Here is a 26,467-nt window from a genome sequence, read left to right on the forward strand (position 1 = left end):
TTCATTTCATTTTATTTTCTTTATTGATTCCCTGTTTTCAATTTCATTGATTTCTGCTCTAATTCTTATTATTTATTTTCTTCAGCTTACTTTGGATTTAACTTGCTCTTCTTTTTCTAGTATTCTAAGATGGAAACAGTTTTAGATCTTTCTTCTTTTCTAAAATATGCATTCAATACTACATAATTTCCGTCTAAACACTGCTTTCACTGCATTCCACAAATGTTGATATGTTGTTTTCACTTTCATCGAATTGAAAGGGTTTCAGTGGTTGTTGTTGCTGTTGTTTTTGAGACAGGTGATGGCACAATCATAGCTCACTGTGACTTCAATCTCCTGGGCTTAAGCAATACTCTTGCCTTGGCCTCCCAAAGTGCTGGGATTATAAGCATGAGCCACCATGCCTAGCCTCAAAATATTTTTTAATTTGTCTTGAAATTCCTTCTTTGACCCATGTATTATTTGGAAATGTGTTGTTTAATGTCTGTATATTTTGGGATTTTCCGGTTATATTTCTGTTGTTGCTTTCTAATTTAATTCCTTTGTAGACAGAGAGCAGACACTGAGTGATTTCTAGTCTTCTAAATTTGTTAAGTGCTGTTTTATGGCCCAGAATGTGTCTTAGAGAATGTTCCATGTGAGCTTGAAAAGAGTGTGTTTTCTGTGGTTGTTGGATAAAGTAGTCTACAGATGTCCATTATATCCAGCTGATTGATGGTGCTGTTGAATTCATCTGTGTCTTTACTGGTTTTCTACCTGCTGAATCTGTCCCTTTCTGATAGGGGGATGTGGAAGTCTCTAATTATAATAGTGGATTTAAATATGTCTTCTTGCAGCTCTATCAGTTTGGTCTCACCTAGTTCGATGCTCTTGTTAAGTGCACATGTGTTAGGAATTATTAGATCTTCTTGGACAATTGACTCCTTTATCATTATATAATGCCTTTATCACTGATAACTTTCCTTTTTTGAAGTCAACTGTGTTTGAAATTAATATAGCTATTTCTGCTTTCTTTTGATTAGTGTTAACAGGGTATAATTTTCTCCATCCATTTACTTTTAATGTATATGTCTTATATTTAAAGTAGATTTCTTGTAGACATCCTATGGTTGGGTCTTGTTTTTTTTATCCACTTTGACAATCTCTGTCTTTTAATTGGTGCATTTATCGTTGCTGTTCAAAGTGATTACTGATATATATTAAGTCCTCACTTAATGTTGTTGACAGGCTCTCAGAAACTGAGACTTTAAGCAAGACAATGCATAACAAAACCAGTATTACTATAGGCTATCTGATATAAACAAGTCCTTATGGAAAAACATTACCAACCTTCTTTTTTCTCTTTTCTCTTCTTCTTCCTCTTTCTTTTTCTTTCTTTCTTTCTTTTTTTTTTTTTTGCCCTCTCTTTTTCTTTCTTTCTCCCTTTTTATGTTTTCAGGGCCTCACTCTGTTGCTGCAGCCTCAATCCTCTGGGCTCAAATAGTCTTCCCATCTCAGCCTCCTGAATAGCTGGAACTACAGACGCATACCACCATATCTGGCTAATTTTTGTATTTTTTGTAGAGATGGGGTTTCACCATGTTGCCCAAGCTGGTCTCAAACTCCTGGGCTTAAACAACCCACCCACCATGGCCTCCCAAAGTGCTGGGATTAAAGGTGTGAGCCACTGCACCTGACCCGAACTTCTAAACAAAGACTCAAAACACTTCTAACATTAAAAATTGAAATAAATGCGGGCTATACATATATTTAAGAAAGATTAAGAAAAACAAGATAATTCTTTACTCAATTTTTGGTGAACCAGTGAACAATGGTGGTTGTAGTTGTGATGGGTTAAATCAAGGAATAAATATTTGCAAAGAAAACATTGTGAGAAGCACCTTCTACCACTATGCAGTTCAAAAACAAACAACAACAAATATGGTGGGCTTACTGAGTGCTTTCATAGTGCATTTATTGTTGTGCATTTGTATAATTATCACATTTTATGAATTTTTATTTTGCAATAATTTGTATCTGTTTATGTCTTCATTTTCCAATTCACTTATTGTAGTTCTGTGTCTCAGCTAGCTGGAACCTATCCCAGCAGCTCAGGTACCAACCCTGGACAGGATGCCATTCCATTGCAGGACACACATACACACCCCCAACCCACACTCACTTAGACAGGGACAATTTGGAGTCTCCAACTAATGTAACATGCACATCTTCGGGATGTGGTAGGAAACCAGAGTACGCAGAGAAAACCCAGGCAGATGTGGGGAGAACATGCACGCTCCATAGACACACACCCACACACAGCGGCCTTAGCCAGAAATTTATTTTTTTAGTCAATATTACTATAAAACAATGTTGAACAAAACAACATTATTTGAAGATCTGCTGTAGTTGGATTACTATCCACCATATTTGTTACTATTTTTTATTGATTGCCCTTGTTTGTTCTTATTTTTGTCTTCCACTCTTTTTCTGTTTGGTGGTTCTAACTGAGCATTTTATATGATTCAATTTTCTCTCCTTTTCAGCATTTGATTTATAATTCTTTCTTTTAGTGGTAGCCCTAAATTTGCAGTATTAATTTCCAACTAATCCTAGTCCACTTTCAAATGACACTACATTTGGCTCTAGCAAAATATGTGTTTGAACAGCATGGGTCCACTTTTACAAGAATTTTTTTCAATAAATCCAGTCAATCCTCCCTCTTATAGAATTCTGCATCCACAGCCAAATGCAGATTGTAGGATGCAAAATCCCCCAAGACAGAGGGCCAACTTTTGTCTTACACAGGGTATGCAGAGGGACTTGAGTATGTGTGGATTTTGGTATCCACAGGGGTCTTAGAATGAATGCTCCACAGATACCAAGGGACAATTGTGTACTGCTTCACCTTATAATAACAAAATAATCACAATTACTCCCTCCTGCCAATTATACCATTGCTGTCATTAATTTTACTTATATAGAAGCATGTATGTGTGTGTGTGTGTGTGTGTGTGTGTGTGTGTGTGTGTACCTAAGCATATGTAATTGATTTTTCAGTCTGTTCAGCTTTTTATTTGTTAGGATGGAGTAGCACCAAGTTCCTTACATGAAGAATCCCAAACCAGAAGCTCTTTTATTTCCTTTTATTGTCCAATTGCATTGTATGGGACCTCCAGTACAATGCTGAATAAAAGTGGTAAAGAAAAAAGTTGTTCCAGGCCAGGCGCGGTGGCTCATGCCTGTAATCCCAGAACTTTGGGAGGCCGAGGCAAGCGGATCACCTGAGTTCGAGACCAGCCTGGCCAACATGGCAAAACAACGTCTCCACTAAAAAATACAAAAATTAGCCAGGTGTGGTGGCGCACACCTGCAGTCCCAGCTACTAAGTGGGGATGAGGCAAGAGAATTGCTTGAACCCAGGAGGCAAAGGTTGCAGTGAGCCAAGATCACCACTGCATTCCAGCCTGGGCAACAAAGCGAGACTGCGTCTCAAAACAACAACAACAACAACAACAAAAGTTGCTCCAGATCTCAAAGGGAAAGCATTCAGTCTTTCATTATTAAAGTGTGGCACTAAGTATAAATTTTTCATAGATGGCTGCTGTTGGAGGAGGTTCTCTTCTCTTTCAAGTTAGTGGAGAGATTTTATCGGGAATGACACTGAGTTTTGCCAAAAAAAATTTTTTTTTTTGAGACGGAGTCTTGCTGTGTCACTGAGGCTGGAGTGCAGTGGTGTGATCTCGGCTTACCACAACCTCTGCCTCCTAGGTTCAAGTGATTCTCCTGCCTCAGCCTCCCCAGTAGCTGGGATTACAGGCATGCACCACCATGCCCGGCTAATTTTATATTTTTAGTGGAGATGGGGTATTGCCACGTTGGCCAGACTGGTCTCGAACTCCTGACCTCAGGTGATCCACCCACCTTGGGCTCCCAAAGTGCTGGGATTACAGGCGTGAGCCACCATGCCCAGCCTATCAAACACTTTTTTTAAAAATCTATTGAGATAATCACATTTTCCCTTTTTTAAGTTTGTGACTGGTGAATTACACTGCTTAATTTTATTTATTTATTTATTTGAGACAGGGTCTCACTTTGTCACCCAGGTTGGAGTGTGATGGTACAATCACAGCTCACTGCAGCCTTGACATCCTGGGCTCAACTGATTCTCCTGCCTCAGTGTCCTGGGTAGTTGGGACTACATGTGTGTGCCATCATGACTGGCTAATTTTTTTCTTTTCTTTCTTTTTTTTTTTTTTTTGTACACACCGAGACTCACTATATTGCCCAGGCTGATCTTGAACTCCTGGATTCAAACAATCCTCCCACACTGGTTTTCCAAACTGCTGGGATTACAGGCACGAGCCACCACACCTGGTCCACTGCTTGATTTTTGGTCATAAAATTAATCTTGCATTTGAGAGATAAACCCCCACTTGGCCATGATGCATTATCCTTTTCCCATATTATTCATTTTGATTTGCTCATGTAATGTTAAGGATTTTGCTTTTGTGTTCATGAGAGATTATTTTCTAGTTCTTTTCTGGCAATATTTTTATCTAATTTTGTTATCAAGACGATACTGGCCTCATTAAGTGAGTTGGGAAGAGTTCTCTCCTTTCTAATTTTTGAGACAGTTTATGTAAAACTGGTAGTATTTCCCTTAAAATATTTGGTAGAATTCACTTGTAAGGTCATCTGCTTCACAGATGGTGTTTTCTTTTTATGCATGATTTTTTGAAATTCACTTTTAAATTTATACAGAGTAAAAATTACTCTTTTTGTTGACAGTTCTGTGCATTCTATCAAATGCTTGTACGCATGTTACCATGACTACAATCAAGATGCAGAACAGTTCTTTCCCTTCCCCTGGACCAAAGTAAATTCTTTCATGCAGTACCCCTTTGTAGTCAAACTTTACCTCCACATGTATCTCCTGGCAACAACTGATCTGCTCCCCATCGTTTTTATTTAGCCTTTTCCAGAATATCATAAAAGTGGAATCACGTAGTATGTAATCTTTCGAGTATAGCTTCTTTCACTTTGTAAAATGTTCTTGAGTTTGTTTTTTTTCTTTTACATGGAGTCTCGCTCTGTTGCCCAGGTTTAAGTGCAGTGGCATGATCTTGGTTCACTGCAACCTCTTCCTCCCAGGTTCAAGGGATTCTCCTGCCTCAGCCATTCAAGTAGCTGAGACTACAGGCACCCACCACCATGCCTGGCTAATCTTTGTATTTTTAGTGGAGACGTGGTTTTGCCATGTTGGCCAGGCTGGTCTCGAAATTCTGACCTCAAGTAATCAGCCCACCTCGGCCTCCCAAAGTGCTGAGATTACAGGCGTGAACCACTGCACCTGGCCTGTTCTTGAAATTTTTATCTATTTTGTTGTGTGTACCAATTGTCACTTTTTATTACTGAGCAGCATTCCATTATGTGGATATACTACAGTTTGTTTTTCCACTCACATCTGAGAGAACTTTGGGTTGTTTCAAGGTTTCTGGCGATTGTAAATAGTCTTTGATAATTTGGGGGTGGTATCTTTTCCTTTGAAAATTTTGGCCAGATTTTCCTGTTACTGATATGTTGAGTAATTTGGGATTTAAGATGGACAATTTGACTATTATCCTGTTCATGCCTGCAATCCCAGCCTTGGGAAGCCAAGGTGGGAGAATCACTTGAGGTCAGGAGTTTGAGACCGTCTGGCCAACATGGTGAAACCCCATCTCTATAAAAATTGGCCAGGTGTGGTGGCAAGCATCAGTACTCCCAGCTAGTTGGGAGCCTGAGGTGGGAGAATCGCTTGAACTTGGGAGGCAGAGGTTGCAGTGAGCCGAGATTGCGCCACTGCACTCCAGCCTGGACGACAGAGTGAGACTCCATAAAAAAAAAAAAAAAGAAAAGGATATGATGCTGGCTGTGAAGCTCTGGGTCCTGTTAAAATCTTCTAAGCTCTGAGTCCTGCTAAAATCTTCTAAAGATATTGATTTTTGTTTGTTTGTTTTAGTAAGCAATCAATCTGGTCAGGCTCAGATCACAAGTTCTGTCATGCCTTCAGGGACAGTAATTCCAATATTTAGCTTACAAAGCCTTTGCTATGCTCTTTGGGTCTGTACATTACATGCAACACTCACGAGTTGTTCTGAGACCTTTGTGGTATTTTTATCATAGCTCATTTCTCAAAGCCTTAACTATGCTTTCTTGAGTAGTCCTCCCCTTATCTGCATGGGATGCATTTATAAGAACCCCCCCCAGTGGATGCCTCAAACTGTGGATCGTACCCTATATATCCTATACAAGCACTGTGGCTATAACTTTTGCAGTTTGAGATGTGACAGCAAAACTAGTACAAAATTGTCTTCTCCACAATTTCACAAATAGAAGATTTGTCCTTATCATAGATTTTAGCAATCTCAGCATATGATTTTTTTATTTCCTTATTAAGTCAAAAACTTTCACCTTTTCACTTAAAGGAAGCACTTTATGGCTTCTCTTTGGTATATCCAAGTAGTCAGCATCACTACTCTCGTACTTTGGGGCCCTTATGAAGTAACATAGGGTTAGTTGAATGCAAGCCCTGAGATACATCAACAGTTGATCTGATAACTGAGATGGCTACTAAGTGACTAGTGGGCAGGTGTCTGATTTAACAGTGACTTCAAAGCAGATGTTATAAATATGTTTGAAGAATGAAAGGAAACCATGTTTAAAGAATTAAAGAAGAGTACGATGTAATTCATCAGAGAATATCAGTAAGTAGAAATTTTTAAGAAACCAAATTGAAATTCCTAAGTAGAAAATTATAATAATTGAAAAATTCGCTGGGGGAGTTCAATGGTAGATTTGAGCAAGGAGAAGGATCAGCGAACTTGTAGACAGATCAGTAGAGATTACAGTAGTATCTCCTTATCCATGGGGGATATGTTCCAAGATCCCCAGTGGATGACTGAAACCAGGATTAGTACCAAACTACATATACTATGCACTAATTTATTTTTCATTCTTCACAATTTCACAGGCAGAAGATTCATTCTAACCTTGGATCTTGGCAATTTCAGCATATAGCTTTTTTTCTTTCCTTATTAAATCGAGAATTTTCACCTTTTCACTCACAGGAAACACTTTATGGCTTCTCTTTGGTATCTCCTAATTGCCAGCATTACTACTCTTGTGCTTTGGAGTGATTATTAAGTAAAATAAGGGTTACTTGAATACGAGCACTGAGATATCACAACAGCAAATCTGATAACCAAAACAGCTAAGCTACTGAGTGACAATTGGGTGGGTGGGATAGACAGTGTGGGTATGCTGCACAAAGGATGGAGTGAGACAGTGCAAGATTTCATCATGCTTCTCAGCAGTGTGTGCAATTTAAAATTTATGAGTTATTTCCAGAATTTTCCATTTAATATTTTCAGACTGTAGTTGACCATGGGAAACGGAAACCTCAGAAAGCAAAGCCAAAGAGGTGCCTACTGTACTCCACGTTCGTGCAGGAGTAGGGCTGACCCTGTTACTTACGTAGTTTCAAACACAGAATTAGGATCACCAGTTCTCTCCTACATGGGATTTCTACTACACTTTATGGTTTTTGTGGGCCCCCTTTGTTATGGCCAGAAGGATCAGGCTGTCTTAAAGATTTGCCTTATGCTGCCATTCACTTCCAAGTAGTTGGGGCTGCCCTTGAGGTAAAATATCAAGAAAAAAAGAGAAATAGTATGAGGATTCCCCCACACACTTTCTTTCCAGTTCCTCTATTCAGAGAGACAGTGTTCTCTTTTATTCCTAGGAATCTTCACAGCTTGGCAGTGGCAGTGCAAATCCGTGTTTGGAGCTGGCCTTGGGGCACGGCCAGCAGACCAAAAAGAAAAGAAAAAAAAATCGGGATTTCCCTACACTTTCTGTGTGGCAGGAGCCCCTTTTCTTCTACACAGTTCTCAATTCAGCCTGCTTTTAAGTGAAAGCCAGAAGATAAAGGAGGAAAAAAGAAAAAACGAAACCCAAACTTATTGGTATGTCTTATTTCTTAAACTGGGTGTTAGGCATAAAGATGTTCTTTTTACTATTATTCTTTAGACTTTATTCATACTTTATTCTTTTGTATGAATGAGTTACTTTGCAGAAGGAAATGAAGCAAAAACAAAAGAAAATAAAAATAAAAAACCTGGCCCATGACCATGGAAATTGGTCAAGTTCTGACTGAAGCACGTCCAAAATTGTTCTAGAGGGAACAAGAAAATTTTTATTATAATCTAGAATGTAAGGGATTTTCAGAAAAGAGAACTCCTGCTGAAGATGAGCTATAAATAAAAATTTATAAGCCATGACAGGAAATAAACCACCATGAGACAGAGTTTGTTTATGTAGCAAGAGAGAAACAGCAACCTAAAAACAGAACAGACAAGAATAATTTCGCATAAGTATGTTTAAAATAATTAAAGAGGCAAGAGAAGGTAAAGAAACCACAGTAAAATGAACAGGGCAGTTTAAAATAAGAGAAAACAGATTTTTTAAAGAACCAAAGAAATATTCTAGAAATGATAATATAGTCATTGGGATGAAAAATTCAATGCAGATATTAAACAATGGATTAGCAAAGACTGGGAAAGAATTAATGAATTGGAACATAGATTTGAGGAAATCATCCAGAATGAAACACAAAAAGATGAAGAGGCATAAATCTTGTAAACACAGTTAAGAGATATGGATGACAGAATGAGAAATTAAAATATATGTCTAAATGAGAGCTCCAAAAGTAAAAAATAGAAAGAGCAAGGAAAGTCGGAAGATCTATAAATTGGAGACTTTAGACAAAGAAAGCATATTGACTTCTGAGCAGGATAAATAAAGCTAAACCATATTAACAGTTTTCTAACAATCTTCCATAAAATAAAAGAGGCAACACTTGCCCTTCTAATTTTACCCTAATATCAAAACCAGAAAAAGACATGAAAGAATACTTTGGACCAATATCCTTCATGAAAATAATACGTAAAAATCCTCACAAATTTAGCAAGTTGAATCTAGCAATTTATAGAAAAGATAATGATGGCAGTGGCTGGTGCCGTCACGCTGGCTGCAGCAGGGAGGCAAGGCTGGGACTGCAGACCCAGGCCTCCCACTCCACGGAGCAGCCAGGAGCCCACCCTCCTGGGCGGGGCTACAGCCGCCCAAACCGCAGCTGTAGATCGGAGCATCCCTGTGCTCTTGACGCAGGGCTGGGAGCAGGCAAGATCTGCTCTCTTCGGTGCAGCTGCAGCCGCCCGACCAGCAGCTGCAGACCTGGGCCTCCCACTACACGGAGTAGGCAGGAACTGGGGAGTCCCGCCCCTTCCGAGTTGGCGTGCAGGAGCTCCCTGGGTGCAGCCGCCACTGCCCTCTCACCCACAGGACCCAGGCATCTCTGTAGCCTGCACCCTCTGGGGCCTGGGAAGGCCCCCCAATCCCTGCAGGCTTGGGGTGTCTGCTCCTGCTGCCTGACCTCTCTCCTTTCCTGGAGCTGGCTCAGATCTTGGAGTGAGGTTGGGGTTGAGCCCTGGGGCCATGAATGGCAGCAGGAGGCAGGCAGATTCTTGGGCGGAAGGGGGCAGGTCCCCAGAAAGGCCCTACCTTCAGTCCAGGGAGGGCCTGAAGGCTGGGGGCCAGCTGCCCATCCTGCAGACCAGTGTGGAGACTCATGGGGCCTCTTCCAGCAGCCCATGGCTACCCACGGACCAATCAGCATGTACTTCCTCTCCTCTGAGGTCCATAAAAGCCCTAGGCTCAGCCAGAGCAGGGCAGAAGCTGGCCAGAGGATGAAGAGGGTGGAGGCGTTATGTAAGGACCAGCTGCAGAAAGGAGCTACCCTCTCTGCTGAGAGCTTCAGAGACAACCTGCAGGCAGAGAGGAACTACCTTATCCAGGGCCTGCTCTCCACTGAGAGCTGCAAACAACCGGACAACCAGTAGCAGAGAGGGGCTACCCTCTTCAGGGCCTCCTCTCTAATGAGAACTGAACACTGGACAGATGATCTTCCTACAGAGAGGAGCTACCCACTGTGGGTCTCCTCTGAGCTCTTGTAACACTTAATAAAGCTCATCTTCGTCTTGTTCACCCTTCACTTGTCTGCGTACCTTATTCTTCCTGGATGCAGAACAAGAATTTGGGCAAAGGTGCTGTGGTCACAAAGGTTTCTGGCCAGGAAATTGACATCCCAAAGCTCCCTGACAATAACATGATCAAATGTAGTTTATTGAGGGAATGAAACACTTGAAGAACAATCACTGTAATACACCACATCAATAAATTAGAAGAAAAACCATATGCTCATCTTCATAGATATAGAAAAAGCATTTGACAAAATGCAGCACTCACTCATGATAAAAAGTCTAAGCAAATTAGAAATTAAACTTCCTTAACTTGCTAAAGGGCATCTTTTAAAAATCTACAGCTAACTTCCTAATTGTTGTTGAAATACCCAATGTTTTCCCTCATAAATAGGAAATAAATAAAGGATTTCTGCTTTTGCCACTCCAACTCAATATTGTAGTGGCGGTCTTAGCCAGTGCAATAACACTAGAACAGAAAAGCCATACAGATTAGAAAGGAAGAAATAAAACTGTGTCTATTTGCAGTTTCACATAGAGATTTCAAATAGAATTAGTACCTATATATATTCATTAAATACTTCTCAATGTTGATAGTTATTAGTTAAGATTGTTGAGTTTATTAATATTTCACAAGAATAATAGAAGTCATAAGATATATTTTTAAAATAGTTTATAAATCAGAAAGTTAACAAATTCTTATGACTTTTCTCTGAATTCTTTGTTTTGGTTACCTTTTCTTCTGAAAACTCTCGACCTCTGCTGTCCATTTTTTGAACATAAATCATTTAATAAAATATTAATTGACATTTACATCTAGATGGTAAGAAATCCTCTGCCCATCTGATTATTTGAGCCAGTTTTAGGAAACAATATATGCGAAGAAATGCTTTAAAATTGTTTTCTTATATAAATGTAATATATTTTCACTATTGATAACACACAAAAAATTGCAGTAACCACTTATCATATCACTGCTTAAAGATAACCACTGTTATCAAGTAGTATATATCCCTCTGGAATTGTTTCTGTAAAGTATAATTCTATGTTAAATTTATTATTATTATTACACAATTGGGATCATACTGTACATGCAATTTTGTATCGATTCTTGTCACTTTATATATGGAATATTTCCCATATCAAGATATAATGTTTAAATTGTTGCATAATATATCAGATATATAATAATTCATGTAATACTCTCTTATTTGGGAGCATTTAACTTTTTTTTTTTGAGACAGTTTCACTCTTGCTGCCCAGGTTGGAGTGCAGTGGTGTGATCGTGGCTCACTGCAACCTCCACCTCCTGCGTTCAAGCAATTCTCCTGTCTCAGTCTCCTGAGTAGCCGGGATTACAGGCATCCGTCACCATGCCCAGCAAATTTTTTAAATTTTTAGTAGAGACAGAGTTTCACCATGTTGGCCAGGCTGGTCTCGAACTCCTGACCTCAGGTGATCCACCCATCTCAGCCTCCCAAAGTGCTGAAATTACAGGTATGAGCCACTGCACCTGGCCAGGGAGCATTTAAATTGATGCAATTATTTTCTTTTACAAGTAACCCTATAAAATGTAATTTCTTGAGTATCCCTAATTTTATGCTTACATCCCCAAAAGTACAATTTCTGAGTCATGGAAAAAGTTTTTCATGCTTATTGCTGAATTGAACTCTAAAAATTTTGTACTAACTTAACACTCCTACCAGAAGTATATGTTCATGACCACAGAAATGACTTTTTAAAACTAAGATGTGAAAATATCTTAGAAACAAACTCTAAATAAGGAGAAAAAAGTTGTATATAATTTTCTACTTATGAGGTGAATAATTTCATTTTTTCTTCAAAGGTGTCAGGAAAATAGAAGGACATTTTGGTAGAGTGATAAAAGGGCCAGATCTTCTAATTGCTTAATCTTAATGTTTCTGAATCTGTTTCCTCATCTATAGTATGAGGAGAATAATTTCCCACTTAATTAGCGAGGATGCAGTGAGATGATGCATGTGAACATGGTTTGACAACTATGTCATATAGATGGAAGATATAACTTTTATTAATCACTGTTTATATGTGGACAGATTTGATACTCATTATACTGTTTTTAAATGTCCATAACTTTAAATATTTTATATCAATCTTAATAATAATTTTCTCCATTTTCAACCTCATGTGATCAGAAAAGTCAATTTTCAATCAATTCTATTTGTTTTTTGAAAAAGTAAAATAATGATTATGCTACATAGAAAATTATAGTTCAGTTGCCAATTCCATTAACTTAGTTTGTCTCAGAAAAGGAAAAATTACTATATAAACAGAATTATCTATTAAGAATTAATATTTAATCTAAAAATGTCTAGTGCCTCTACAGAAAATTTGAGTACATTCTCAACTTCCTTAAACCAGTGCCTTTTTCAAATTTCTTTTCAAAGTTACACCTGTCAGTTTTCACTAAAAAATAGTTTGAAGATTATTTTGAATAATTATAACCAATGAAACACAAAGGCAAGAATAGAACTATTGCAGTGGGCCCTTGCTGAACCTGAGCTAGCACCTATAATGAGTCAGTCCTCACTGAAGGAGGAATGAGGAGGGAAGAAGGACTAGAAAGACAGAAAAGAGGCAATCATAACTTAAGAAAACACTGAATTTTTAAAAAGATAGTGGCTGGCAGAGTACCTTAGACTTGTACCCAGGAGGGCGTTAGCCCAGTCTGTCTATCACGATTGCCCCAGGAATTCTAGTCATTGTACTTGGGCAAGAGCTTCAATTTTTTAAGGCACTTGCATTTTATGAAACGTTAGTGTTTGCAGGTGTCTTGGCTAAATAATTTAGGGAATAAATTTTAGGAGGAAGTAGCGGCACAGAAGGGGAGAGAGAAACCAGGCAGGAAAGAAGAAAATAAGTCTTTCTGTTCCCATTACTTTACTTCCCATAGAATTATACAAGGTAAACACACACACACACACACACACACACACACACACACACACACACACCCCTTGTAGGGTCATTGAGAACCATCTTTCTTCATTTTAAAACTAAAGAAACAGGTCTAGGTGACACAGATGAAGCAGTGGCAGAGCCAGGAAAATAATCTGACCCTTGTCCCTGTTCTTTCCACCGCACCATGGTAACTCCCTTTTTTGTGTCTTTTTTTTGTTTTGTTTTTAAACACTCTAAAACTGAGGATCATTTGTAGTCAAAGAGATCAATGCTATTCTCAAAACAAGTTCTGATCTCTCATAATTTTCTTGGTAACTCAGAATCAATGTTAAGTACGTTGAAATAAAAATGCAGTACTTTACACGGTAATTTTGTAGACTGTGCACCACGTTCCCATCCATTTTCTTACTTGATCCTTACAAAAACCCTTTGAGGCAAGGCAAGGCAAGTATTATTATCTTCATTTTTAAAGTGAGCAAATTAAAACCCAAAGAGTAAGGTCACTTAGGGTCAGGAAGGAGCCAGTACTCTATTCCTATATTTGAAATATAGGAGGGAATACACTTCCAAAGAGGCAATTCCCTCAAAAAGCACCAAGAGTAAAGGCTCTTTACTCTCTTGCCAAGGCATTCTCTATCCCCTGGAGACGCCTGCACTAGGTTAGTGAAGCATGGGTCTTGACACCCACAGAGGTTACTCCTAGTTTGCACCTAGTTGTCATCTTAAAAAGCGCAGTTTCTTACCCCTTCCCTTGGTCCTGATCCTTATTTTAGGCTTTTTGGGATTTGGCCTCCTGGGTCTCACTTCGAAGCTCCACCCTCGCCAAACAAGAAGTCGCGTCCTTGGTATCCAAGGTGACCGCGCAGCTTTACCCACGTTGCCCCTTTCGTGCTTTCCATTGGCCAGTTGGACTCCTATGTACCGCCCCTCCAATAGCCAATGGTCTTGAGGCAAAGGGCGCCCGCCTTTCCCAGGGAGTCTAACACATGCCCTTTTACCCGGGCTCCCCTGCGCATTGCCTCCTGGGATATGTGGTTTCTAAGATGCCAGAGCTCTGCGATGTTCCACCCCTTTACAACTACCTATCCCGTCCGCCTTAGCGAAAGGGGCGGGCGTAGGCTAGGAGTCCGGGTCAGAGTTTAGAGCTTTCAAATTGCAACTTGCCTCTGGGGCTTGCGTGGCTGATGTTTAAATTGCCTAGTCAAGCGAACCGGCTCCCTCTTGCTTCAGCAAACCCTGACAGACGTCTCCTATTTGACTTGAGGCGGCATAGTGGCCAAGTCGATTGGCCGTGGCAAGTGACCCTCCCTGTAGCTGAAGTGTTCTAAGGACTGGAGAGAGGGGCGCGCCATGCTTGCCCCCTGCTCAGGTTGGGAGCTTGGCTGCCTCCGTCTCTGTCTCCGTCAGGTCCGATTGTGGGCTGGCACTGGGCGCTGGGCTTCCTGGGCTTGCCAAGCCAGGCCGTACGGCTCAGGTCGGGGCAAGCCCTGGCCCGGATCGGAGGCTGAGGTCCCTCCGCCTGGCCCGGCGCGCCGGACTCTAAAGGAGTGGACGCTGCAGGTGAGCCCGTTCGGTCGGCTGCGGGCGCGGCTCCCGTGCCACCTGGCCGTGAGGCCCTTGGACCCCCTCACCTACCCGGATGGCGACCGCGTGCTGGTCGCGGTGTGTGGCGTGGAGGGCAGCGCGCGGGGCCTGGACGGCCTGCAGGTGAAGTACGACGAGGCTCTGGAGGAGATGGCCATTTTGTCTGACACTATCGACCCCCAGGCGTTCGTGGAGGTGAACGCGCCCCTGAAGTTTGGCAAGTGAAATGAAGTGAAAACGGGTTTGGGTCCCAGGGCACGCACAGTGAACTTACTAAATTTGGTCGACTTGCACTTTTAATTGGTCCTGGCTTTCTAAACCTAATTTACAGTTGGCACCTTCGGAAATGCACCTTTTCCTCTGTTCTATTCTTGAGTATCCGAGTAGTATTTAAAAATTAGGTTGCCTAACTAAAAATTTGTTATAGAAATTTTATACATCGAATGGAAACATGATTTGGTATAATCCAGGTCAAATTATATTTCTGGAGCCGCTTGTGTTCTCCTTTATCCCGTTGTCATTAGCAAACTGGCTTATTTTTCAAGGTTGAAGTTTCTTGACAATTCATTCAATGGTATGGCAGTCCATCTACATTTCCCCTTACTCACAGCCTGGGGGTGTGTCCCAAAACAGCCCTGTCAATAGGATGTTCCGTTTATCACCTGGTTTGAGTATTTGGTTTGAGACAGGCGCCCAGCTTCTTACTGTTATGTTTCCATTCTTTTTGGCCTAAGTTTTCCATGAGTAGCAAGCTTTGAAGAAAAACACATAGTAAGCCTGCCTAGGAAACTTCAATAATAATGCCTGCAAAATAACCTTTCCTAGGTTTTTGGGTTCTGCGTTATTTCCTAAATGGCAAGCCACTGTGTACACACACTTTTCTAGGAAGGGCTCCCCAGACTGTCATTCTTCCTGCAACTGAAGGAAGATATTGATGATGATGATAATAATAATAGCATTTAGCATTTTTAAGATCATCTTTTATAATGCTTACAGTTGCACCAAATAGCAGATACTGTAGTCCTCCCTTATCCACCATTTGGCTTTCTCAGTTTGTTACCTGCCTCAACTGTTGTAGGAAAATATTAAGATATTTTGGCAGATCACAGTAATATAACTTATTACAGTATATTGTTATAATTGCTCTATTATTGTTGTTCATCTCTTACTATGCCTAGTTTATAAATTAAACTTGGTCATTGATATGTATATAGGAAAAAACATAGAATATATAGGATTTGGTACTATCTGTGGTTTCAGGAATCCAGTGGGGTGGGGTGGGTCTTGTCTACTTTAAGAGAAATCATCAATATTTATGTTAATTCCAAATTAAATATCAGTGTTTTTAATTTTTAAAATTTGTATACAGAGATGCCTGCAGTTACATCTTAAATAGACAGCCAAGGATGGCATTTGTGATTCCTTATTTTCCAAACTTTCTTCATATACCACTTCCATTTGTCCACAATCTTGTGGGGGTTTGTTTTTGAGACTGCATCTCACTCACTCTTTCACGCAGGCTGGAGTACAGGGGCACAATCATGGCCCACTGCAGTCTCGACTTCACGGTTTTAAGTGACCTTCTCACCTCCGCCTCCTGAGTAGCTGGGACTACGGTGTATGCTACCATGCCCAGCTAATATTTTTATTTTTTGGTAGAAATGGAGTTTTGCCACATTGCCCAGGCTGGTCTTGAACTCCTGGGCTTCAGGTAATCTTCCTTCCTTGGCCTCCCAAAGTGCTAGTATTACAGGCATGAACCACTGCTCATGGCCTGATCTTGTAGTTTTAATAGTATATATTAGGTTTTTCAAAGTTGTTCCCATTTTTAAAAAATTACTTCAAATACCTTGTGATATAGCTGCATGATAATATTTTCATTTTCTAGGTATGAAAGGTTAGACATAGGATTTGAAAACCTAAGTCATGATCATATATACTGGGGAAGAGGCTTCTACAGTCTTTCACAGGAGTACTTACCAGAATTGCAGTCTCCTTTACTTCCCATCTATGTTAGTTCTCTTTAGATGATTTAGGCCAGTAGAAATAACTGCTCTGTTTCTAAAAACTGTCAGAAAGGCTATTGTATTTGGTCCCGTTGCCATGATAGAAGACCCCTTACCTTTAGAGTATGCCCTTTCCAGGATTTGGCAATATTATGGACATAACTGAGGAGTTGGATTTCTGGGGGTACTAAAATGCTTTGGAGCTTATAAATTGCAGTACTAACGTGCTTTCTTCTTTTTTTACTTCTAGGTTTAGATATCAAGTCATCAGGGTCTGGCTGTGTAAAAGTTCAAAGTATTGAGTGTGATAATTGCAAAATTGAAACAGAGCATGGGACTAGCGTCTTGCAGTCTGTTAAGGTATAGCATTTTTCTAATTTTATTTCACTGTTATTTTTTTAAAACCCTTAAGCTATGAATCGTACTATCAAACTCAAGAGATTCTTCTATTTTTCAGAACATTGTCATTTATTCATCTCTCAGAAAGTCCTTGGCAAACATTTTGTCTTGAAATCAGTTCTAGTAAAGTACAGAGGTTATAGCAGTTTTGAGGTTTTGCCTCAAATTTCTTTTTCATTTAATTTCAAAGTGTACAGTGATACTAATAGTATTTTCCTAGTATTCTGAAATCTTACTAAAGAAATTTTAGTTTCCATGAATGATTTTCTTCTATTTTATTAAAGAGTAAGGCAGAATCTTTATGCACTGTAAATGTGCTTAAATATTAGATTACTTTAATCACATTTTTAATGTACTAGGTAGCTCATTACTTAAGGATTAAGTAGTTATTTGTGCAAAGTAACATATGATTCATCTTGTTTTGTAATTAACTTTTTTTTTTTTTTTTTTGAGATGGAGTCTTACTCCATTGCCAGGCTGGAGTGCAGTGGTGCAATCTTGGCTCACTGCAACCTCTGACTCCCTGGTACAAGCAATTCTCCTGCCTCAGCCTCCTGAGTAGCTGGGATTACAGGCATGTGCCACCATACTCAGTTAAGTTTTGTATATTTAGTAGAGATGGGGTTTCACCATGTTGGCCAGGATGGTCTTGATCTCCTGACCTTGTGATCCGCCCGCCTCAGCCTCTCAAAGTGCTGGGATTACAGGCATGAGCCACTGCGTCTGGCTGTAATTAATTTTTTTTATTTTTTAATTTTTTTTGAGACAGGGTCTCACTCTGTCACCCAGGCTGGAATGCAGTGTGTGATCTTGGCTCACTGTAACCTCAACCCCCTAGGCTCAAGCGATCTTCCCACCTCAGCCTCCCAGGTAGCTGAGACCACAGGTGGGCGCCACTATGCCTGCCTAATTTTTTTTAAATGTTTTTTTGTAGAGACAGGCTCTCACTGTATTGCCCAGGCTGGTCTTGAACTCATGGACTCAAGTGATCCTCCTGCCCTGGGCTCATAAAGTGCTGGGATTACAGGTGTTAGTCACCATGCCTGACCTATATTTAATTTTTTAAAAATTAGACTGGTGTCAGTTGTAAATAGTTTGAAATACCTCTCTGATAGGTACTAGCTTATCGTTACTCTTAGTGCTTCTTGCATTTGCATAGTCAAAACTTGATACTTTTGTGAACTTTGAAAGCATGCAGTTTTGTTGAAGTCAGTCATCTTTGCTTCATAATTGCAAAATATTTTCATTTTTAGATTTCTAAACACTAGTTAGAATTAATAATTTGATGCATTTTTAATTTTTACATTTTTTTCTTTCATCCACCTTTATTTGCGTATCTGCTATCAGCATCTGTCCACATGTGAATCATTTCAAATAAATTTAGTGGCACAAATATCATAAAAGATTCACATTACCATCACAAGTCCTTTTAGCACAATGAGTTGGTTCAGATTCTTGTTGTAAAACATTGTGCAATAAGGTCTTCATGTTGAATGACTAACTGGGTGAGGATATCATAATTCTTTTTTGTCCTTAGAAATATTTTGTTCAGTCGTTGATACTTAAGTTTCAGAAAACTAATCTAGACTTGTCCTCTGAAGACTCAAGAGTTTGAGATTTCCAATTTCACGATCAAAATTAGAATCTAGTATACTGCTGTCTCTGCATTTATGTTTTGATTAATCTGATAGTTCTGAAAGATCTTTCTCTGTTGATTTTCTTCTTTTATGCCATTGTAGGCATAAAATTAGAAATGGTTTCTTAGCCTTGGCACTATAAACCTTTTCAGCCAGGTAATTCTTTGTTGTGGGGGCCTGTCCTGTGCAGTATAGGATGTTTAGCATCATCTTTGGCCTCTACCTTTTAGATGCCAGTAGCATGCTCCTCAGTTGTGACAAGGGAAAATGTCTCCAGACATTGCCAAATGTCTTCTGGAGATAAAATCATCTCCAGTTGAGAATGATTGCTTTATGCAAGTCCATCATTCTTCTGTTTTCTTATTATTTTAGTGTTTTTAAAAAACATATTTGGGAATAATTTATGAATAATGATGAAATAACTCCTAGGATGATGAATTAGCAAAAAAATAAAATAAATGAAATAAAAAATAAGAACACTATTATCCCATAATGTATTTTAGATTTATAAGAGTCCAGTGGACCGATAATGGTAATTACAGGTTAGAATGAGTTTTGTTCTATTTTTTTAAAAGTAAGTACATTTTCTATTTGTTCTTGAAAGACCTCCCAAGAAATAACAGAAATCATAAAATATCAGTTCTTACAAATAAAATAGCTCAAAACAAGAAATTCATGAAAAATTAGGCTTGTGGATACTAATGATATACCAAGGGTTAAGAGAATTATCATTGAGATCATAGGATTTAACTAACTTCAATTCACAAATGAGAACACTTTGGTAAAATATCTGGTTTAAGTTTTAAGTATCATACAATATCATTACCTTGAATTAGTGATCACCTGTTAATATGTTTCTCTTTCATTAACTTAAGGACTTGAAATATAGTTGATCTACCTAATAAAAAAAATTTTTTTTTTGAGATAGAGTCTCCCTCTGTTGCCCAGACTGGAGTGCAATGGCACGATCTCAGCTCACTGCAACCTCCTCCTCCTGGGTTCCAGCGATTATCCCAGCCACAGCCTCCCGAGTGGCTGGGATTACAGGCACCTGCCATCATGCTCGGCTAATTTTGACCAGGCATGTTGGCCAGGGTTAGTCTTGAACTCCTGTCCTCACATGATCTGCCCACCTTGGCCTCCCAAAGTTCTAGGATTACGGGTGTGAGCCACCATGCCCGGCCCTACATAATAAAATTTTTATAGCAATAATAATAACTACTGTTAATAAGTCCTTATTATGTACCAGGAATCTTAGCTAAATCTTCATTTAATGGTTGAATTTTCTCCATTTTATGAAGGAAGAAACTAGAAGGCACCAAGAGATTGAGGAACTCACTTGCGTTCACATAGATAAAAAAATTGAGCTGGGATTTGACCTTGGGTCGTTCTGATTCCAAGCTCATGCTCTTTCCGCCTTTCTTTATTGTCCAGGCAAAACATATGGTAAGACCACATTTGTGCAGCATCCTTAAGAATAAGATAAGTGCCGGGCGCGGTGGCTCACGCCTGTAATCCCAGCACTTTGGGAGGCCGAGGCGGGTGGATCACAAGGTCAGAAGATCGAGACCATGGTGAAACCCCATCTCTACTAAAAATAGAAAAAATTAGCCGGGCGCGGTGGCGGGCGCCTGTAGTCCCAGCTACTCAGGAGGCTGAGGCAGGAGAATGGCGTGAACCCGGGAGGCGGAGCTTGCAGTGAGCCGAGATTGCGCCACTGCACTCCAGCCTGGGCGACAGACCGAGACTCTGTCTCAAAAAAAAAAAAAAAAAAAAAAAAAAAAGAAGATAAGTGAACTTTTTTTTTTTTTTTTTGAGACGGAGTCTTGCTCTGTAGCCCGGGCTGGAGTGCAGTGGCCGGATCTCAGCTCACTGCAAGCTCCGCCTCCCGGGTTTGCGCCATTCTCCTGCCTCAGCCTCCGGAGTAGCTGGGACTACAGGCGCCCGCCACCTCGCCCGGCTAGTTTTTTGTATTTTTAGTAGAGACGGGGTTTCACCGTGTTAGCCAGGATGGTCTCGATCTCCTGACCTCGTGATCCGCCCGTCTCGGCCTCCCAAAGTGCTGGGATTACAGGCTTGAGCCACGGCGCCCGGCCGATAAGTGAACTTTTTAGGCAACAGACCCTTAACTAATTGAATGTCACACATTTGTAGTTTTTAAATGCAGTGTAATTTGTTTTCTAAATAATTTCTGATTTATTTAAACATTTAACTATTTGGTTTTATGTTTTTAAAAATTTTATAATCAATTTCACATTTTTTTGGGAATTACATGAGCTTTAAATTATAACAGTAGCTCTTATTATTTTTGAACCTTAGACCTCTTAGAAAATCTAATAATTATCTCCTTAAGAAAAAAATGCACATATCTATGAAGTTTTGCTTATAATTTTGTAAGTTCATGTGAGCTTGGTTAAGAGTTCTTGACTTAAAACAACAAGTGTGCTCCTCCTGTCGCCCAAGATGCCGAAAGGAAAGAAGGCCAAGGGGAAGAAGTTGGCTCTGGCCCCTGCTTTTGTGAAGAAGCAGGAGGCCAAGAAATCAGTGAATCCCCTGTTTGAGCAAAGGCCTAAGAATTTTGGCATTGGACAGGACATCCAGCCCAAAAGATACCTCACCTGCTTTGTGAAATGGCCTCGCTATATCAGGTTGCAGCGGCAGAGATCCATCCTCTATAAGCAGATGAAAGTGCCTCCTGCGATTAACCAGTTCACCTAGGCCCTAGACGGCCAAACAGCTACTCAGCTGCTTAAGCTGGCCCACAAATACAGACCAGATACAAAGCAAGAGAAGAAGCAGAGGCTGTTGGCCAGGGCCAAGAAGAAAGTTGCGGCCAAAGGGACCTCCCCAGTGAGAGACCACCTGTCTTTCCAGCAGGAGTTAACACCGTCACCACATTGGTGGATAACAAGAAAGCTCAGCTGGTGGTGATTGCGCACAACATGGATCCCATCGAGCTGATTGTTTTCCTGCCCGTCCTATGTCATAAAATGGGGGCCCCTTGCTGCATTATCAAGGGGAAGGCAATACTGGGATGTCTAGTTCACAGGAAGACCTATACCATTGTTGACTTCACACAGGTTAACTCGGAAGACAAAGGAGCTTTGGCTAAGCTGGTGGAAGCTATTGGGATGAATTACAATGACAAATACAACGAGGTCCACCGTCACTGGAGCGGCAATGTCCTGGGTCCCAAGTCTGTGGCTCACATTGCCAAGCTGGAAAAGACAAAGGCTAAAGAACTTGCTACTAAACTGGGTTAAGTGTACACTGTTGAGTTTTCTGTACATAAAAGTAATTAAAAAATAAAAACAACAAGTGCTTTGGGGATAGTCTTTTCAAAGGCTTATCACATATTTGATAAGGAGTATATTAAATATAATTTGACTTCAGACTCATGTCTTTGGACATAACATAGTTAACTGTGCTATAATACAGACCTTTTTTTTTTTTTTTTTTTTTTTTTTTTTTTTTTTTTTTTTTTTTTTTTTTTTAAGAGACAGGGTCTTCATGTGTTGCCCAGGCCAGAGTGCAGTAGCACGATCCTAGCTCACTGAATCCTCAAACATCTGGGCTCAAGTGATCCTCCCAAATAGCTGGGAAATACAAGCATGTGCCACCATGCCTGGCTTTTTTTTTCTTATTTTTTTTTTTTTAAAGAGAAAGGTTCTTGTTATATTGCCCAGGCTGGTCTCAAACTCCTGGCCTGAAGTGATCCTCCCACTTTAGTGTCTCAAAATTCTGAGATTACAGGTATGAACCACTGCACCCCAGCCAAGATCTTTTTAAGAATGAGTAATTTTGCCCTCTTCACTAAATTTTCTGAAATTTACTCCTGGGCTATTTTACCTAAGGTTTTACTATTTTTCCTCCTAAGTAAAGCAACTAGAAGCCATATAGTTGTTTTGAGTTTTTGTCTCCCTGCTTTTTAGATATTTCTCTGCAGTTGCTGATGATAGTGGTGAGTTTCCTTTGCTATTTTTTTCCCTCTGCAGCTTCTGCTATTTACCTATTATCTCTTTATAACTGTAACAAAACTAAAGACATATATAATGATTAAGGGAAAATAAACTACTCTAACAAAAAAAAAAAACAGGCTAGGCCGGGTGCAGTGGCTCATGCCTGTAATCCCAGCACTTTGGGAGACCGAGGTGGGAGGATCACAAGGTCAGGAGATCGAGACCATCCTGGCCAACATGGTGAAACCCCATCTCTACTAAAAATACAAAAAATTAGCCGGACATGGTGGTAGGTGCCTGTAGTCCCAGCTACATGGGAGGCTGAGGCAGGAGAATCGCTTGAACCCGTGAGGCGGAGCTTGCAGTGAGCTGAGATCACGCCACTGCACTCCAATCCGGGCAACAGAGCGAGACTCCATCTCAAAACAAAAACAAAAAACAACAACAGACCAAACATCTAATGGCTCATATATAATACGAGTTTATTTCTTACTTGTGTCCAGGTGTGTGGGTGGGTCTTTTTCATTCAGTGATTCCAGGTTCCTTCCATCTTCCGGCTCTGCCATCTTTTAGAGCCTTGTTATTCTCTGGACCCACTTGGTGGAATGAGAAGAGCACAGAGAAGGCACAACTTGTTCTAAAAGCACCAACCTGGAAATGGCATATAGCATTTCCACTTACATTCCCTTAGTAAGAGCTTAACAACACATAAGAGGTAAAGGAAGCTGGAAAATGTGGTCTTGCCATGGGTCAAGCTATACTGTTTTACTTTGGAAAAAAATGGATTTTGGTGAGCCAATAGTAGTGTTTGCCATAGTTTCCATGTCCAAAACCAAGTCACTGACACACACATACTTTTGTCTTCTGTCTTGCAGAATAGGCTAACTGGCTTGTGACTGCTGTTTTGTGCTCGGAGGCACTTTTACTTAGTTTCTGGGATGTGTTGCGCTAGAAGGTTTAAGTGGGCTGTTACCCTAAGTGTATTCTGTCCTTCAGACCACTCCAGCCTTAAGCATGTTGGCTTTGGAATCATACAGAGCTTGATTCTAATTGTTACTTTCGGTTTTGGGTTTTTTTTCTGTGTCACCCTGATAAAGTGATTTACCTTTCTGAATCTTGGTATTCTTCCTCTGTAAAATGGGGAAAATGTAATACTTCTCTCTCTGGTTTGTCATGAGGATTAAATGATAGTTCATGTGAAGTAGCTAACATGGTATCTGGTGCAGAGAAAATGCCAAGTAAGTGATAACTATTATTGTTATTAATGATGAACAGTAACAATGATTATTATTCTCATCTTCATCACTGTGGATATTTAGTTAGTTGGTCACAGTGATTTATTTAGTTAGCTGGTCACAGTGATTTTTGATTCCCAAGTCCTTCTTCAGTGAAGCTACCAGAATACCCAAGTATCTCTTGTTTTTCCCTTTGAGTCCAGGTGGCTTATTTAACCCCTTTAATAGCAGTGGACATTTTTTTCCAGTTGATGTCATTATTCGAAGCAGTGAGTTTCTATATCATTCCTTATTCTTCTTTTGTTGCTTTGTCAGTATTAATACAGAAATGTTGAAAATATTTCACTAGTGTAAGTCAAACTTACTCTCTTTTTCACTATATGTATTTTTTAATTTGTCTTTCAGGGTCAAAAATTGCATGTTCAAACAAAAGGAGGCAAAGTGATCTGTCTGGGAACAGTTTATGGAAATATAGATATTCATGCATCAGATAAAAGTGTAAGATTGCAACTTTCTTTTTTTTTTTTTTTTTACTAATTGCAACTTTGCTTCCATTTGGCTCACCAAGTGGGTAGGTTCTACAAAGTTCGTAGCATAACATTCCCTTTTTAATGCATTTTAGTTCATAAGTAAATTCAAATTTGAAATTGAAGTGATTAAATAATATACAACTTAAGTTTTAGTTTGTGGTTTAATACTTTTGACAGTTACTTAGTTCCTAATCAATAAAAACTTAAATGCTTACTATTTAACTCTAGTTCTGAAAAGACTTTTATTTTTATGATCATAGATTAAAATAGATCATTAAGTAATATCACCAGTAACTGGATTGGATTTTTCTTGTGTTAGGTTTATTTGAGTATTTTCTAAGACCTTTTTACTTCGCTCTTAGGCAAGTTGAGGGGTGTTTCAAAACTCAGCTTTCTTCGGTATTTTCCACAAGGTGGCACCATTAGATAGCTTTACTGCTCTCTCAGAGCTTTTTTGTTTTTAGCAGCTATTGGGATTTTAGTTGTTATAGAAAGATAGTTTGTATTTTTTAATCAACTCCTTTTGTAGCCTTTGGTCATTTAGCATAGTATTAAGAGTAAAGGTATAATTTTGGCATTATAAATTGTCATTTAAAATATGTGATTGATAATATATCTTTGAGAAAAAGTTTCCTTTTATTTTACATTTACACAATTTGCAAGAGTCTTTTTGTTTCCTATAAATTTGCTAAATTCTATAGTCAGCTTTATTTTCAGATAATTGGTGGAGAAGAGTTGTGAGCATATTGTATATGTAGATTATTGTTGGCATAATTAAACAAGATAGATTATAACAGTAATTGTTTCTGTTGTTTTATCTTCCTTCACCTTCCTACAAATTTGCTAAATTCCATAGTCAGCTTTATTTTCAGATAATTGGTGGGGAGGAGTTATGAGCATATTTTATATGTAGATTATTATTGGCATAATTAAACAAGGTAGATTATAACAGTAATTGTTTCTGTTGTTTTATCTTCCATCACCTTTCTCTCAGACCCCGTGGGAGGTTGTTCAAACCTAAACATTTAAAAATACTCTGTAAATTAAACTAGGAAAGTGTTGAAAGACACTGTGTGGCCTTATACTGCAGCTTTTTTGAGATGGCATTTAGTTTTACTTTTTAGATTGCTGTGGTCTTGGAGGTGCAAGAGGGAAATTAGACAAGTTTACAGCCCCTTCAAACTCAGTAAATGATGGCTAATGTTATTGAAATAAGTTACTAGAATATTGTAACATTTATAATAAAATATAAGTATTAAAGAATTTAAAATCTTAATCATTTGCTACTTTGAATATCTTGGCTACTGTTTCCTCTCAGTTATTTATTTGTTCCAATGTTTATGGCTTATTGAATATTCATGTATTTTACTTGCTATTATACAATTTTATTTCTTGATTGAGTTTTGTTATGTACTAAAGAATCAGTCTAGGTGTTTTTTTCTATTTTTATTATGTATAGTATTGATTTTTAATGTATAATTCTAAGTTTGTAGTTTTTATAAAACATAAAATACTTGTGAAATCTATTAACTTTTAATATACAACTTTCATAGAAATGTGATTTGGATATTTGAGAGACAAACATAGTGAATTGGTTAAGAGCACAGAATACATTGAGAGCCAAACCACCTGTGTTTGAATTCTGGCTCCACCATTCACTAAGCTCTATAACTGGACAAATTACTTAACCTTTGTGTGTCTCAGTTTTTTGGAAAATTGGATAATAGTAATAGAACGAACTCAAAAAATCTTCTATTAAGAGGATTAAATGAGTTAATACAGGTAACGTACTTAAAACAACATCTGGCCCATAGCTAAGTCTAATGTAATGCTTACCACGATGATGATGACAAAGGTAAAGGAATCACAGGAAAGATAACTTGACCAGTTCTAGACCTACCAGTTAGCTTCCCTGAGACTGTTTCATTATTCAGCAAACAGGATGGTCATATTTGCTTTGTCCACTTAACAAGATTGTGAGAATCAAATGAGCACTATAAATAATAGCATCATTATTCTACATGGCTGTTTTTAAATTGTATTAATTTTAGTGTCTAAGTTTAGTTTTATAACTTAACAAAGAACACAGAAACCCATTTTGTCTGACTATTTGGTG

The 26,467-nt window shown here is 39.1% G+C and overlaps 2 protein-coding genes across 16 annotated transcripts in view; one reads left to right on the forward strand and one right to left on the reverse strand.

The window, feature by feature from the left end:
* The window catches only part of CCDC146 (coiled-coil domain containing 146), a 251,767-nt gene extending 237,922 nt beyond the window's left edge, over positions 1-13,845 (reverse strand). For all 11 annotated transcript variants that reach the window (XM_077997122.1, XM_077997119.1, XM_015134198.3 and 8 more), the window contains exon 1: positions 13,745-13,845. The gene's annotated coding sequence lies outside the window, so the exon portion shown is untranslated. The remainder of the gene's footprint in view (positions 1-13,744) is intronic.
* Positions 13,846-14,135: 290 nt separating this feature from the next.
* FAM185A (family with sequence similarity 185 member A) overlaps positions 14,136-26,467 on the forward strand; it is a 65,672-nt gene continuing 53,340 nt past the window's right edge. For all 5 annotated transcript variants that reach the window (XM_028846143.2, XM_001084177.5, XM_015134567.3 and 2 more), the window contains exons 1-3: positions 14,136-14,802; positions 16,842-16,951; positions 24,227-24,319. In XM_028846143.2, the coding sequence (XP_028701976.1) occupies positions 14,352-14,802; positions 16,842-16,951; positions 24,227-24,319 (654 nt within the window). In that variant the 5' untranslated portion in view covers positions 14,136-14,351. The remainder of the gene's footprint in view (positions 14,803-16,841; positions 16,952-24,226; positions 24,320-26,467) is intronic.

The sequence above is a fragment of the Macaca mulatta genome, chromosome 3, assembly GCF_049350105.2.
Source record: "Macaca mulatta isolate MMU2019108-1 chromosome 3, T2T-MMU8v2.0, whole genome shotgun sequence".
NCBI lineage: Eukaryota > Metazoa > Chordata > Mammalia > Primates > Cercopithecidae > Macaca > Macaca mulatta.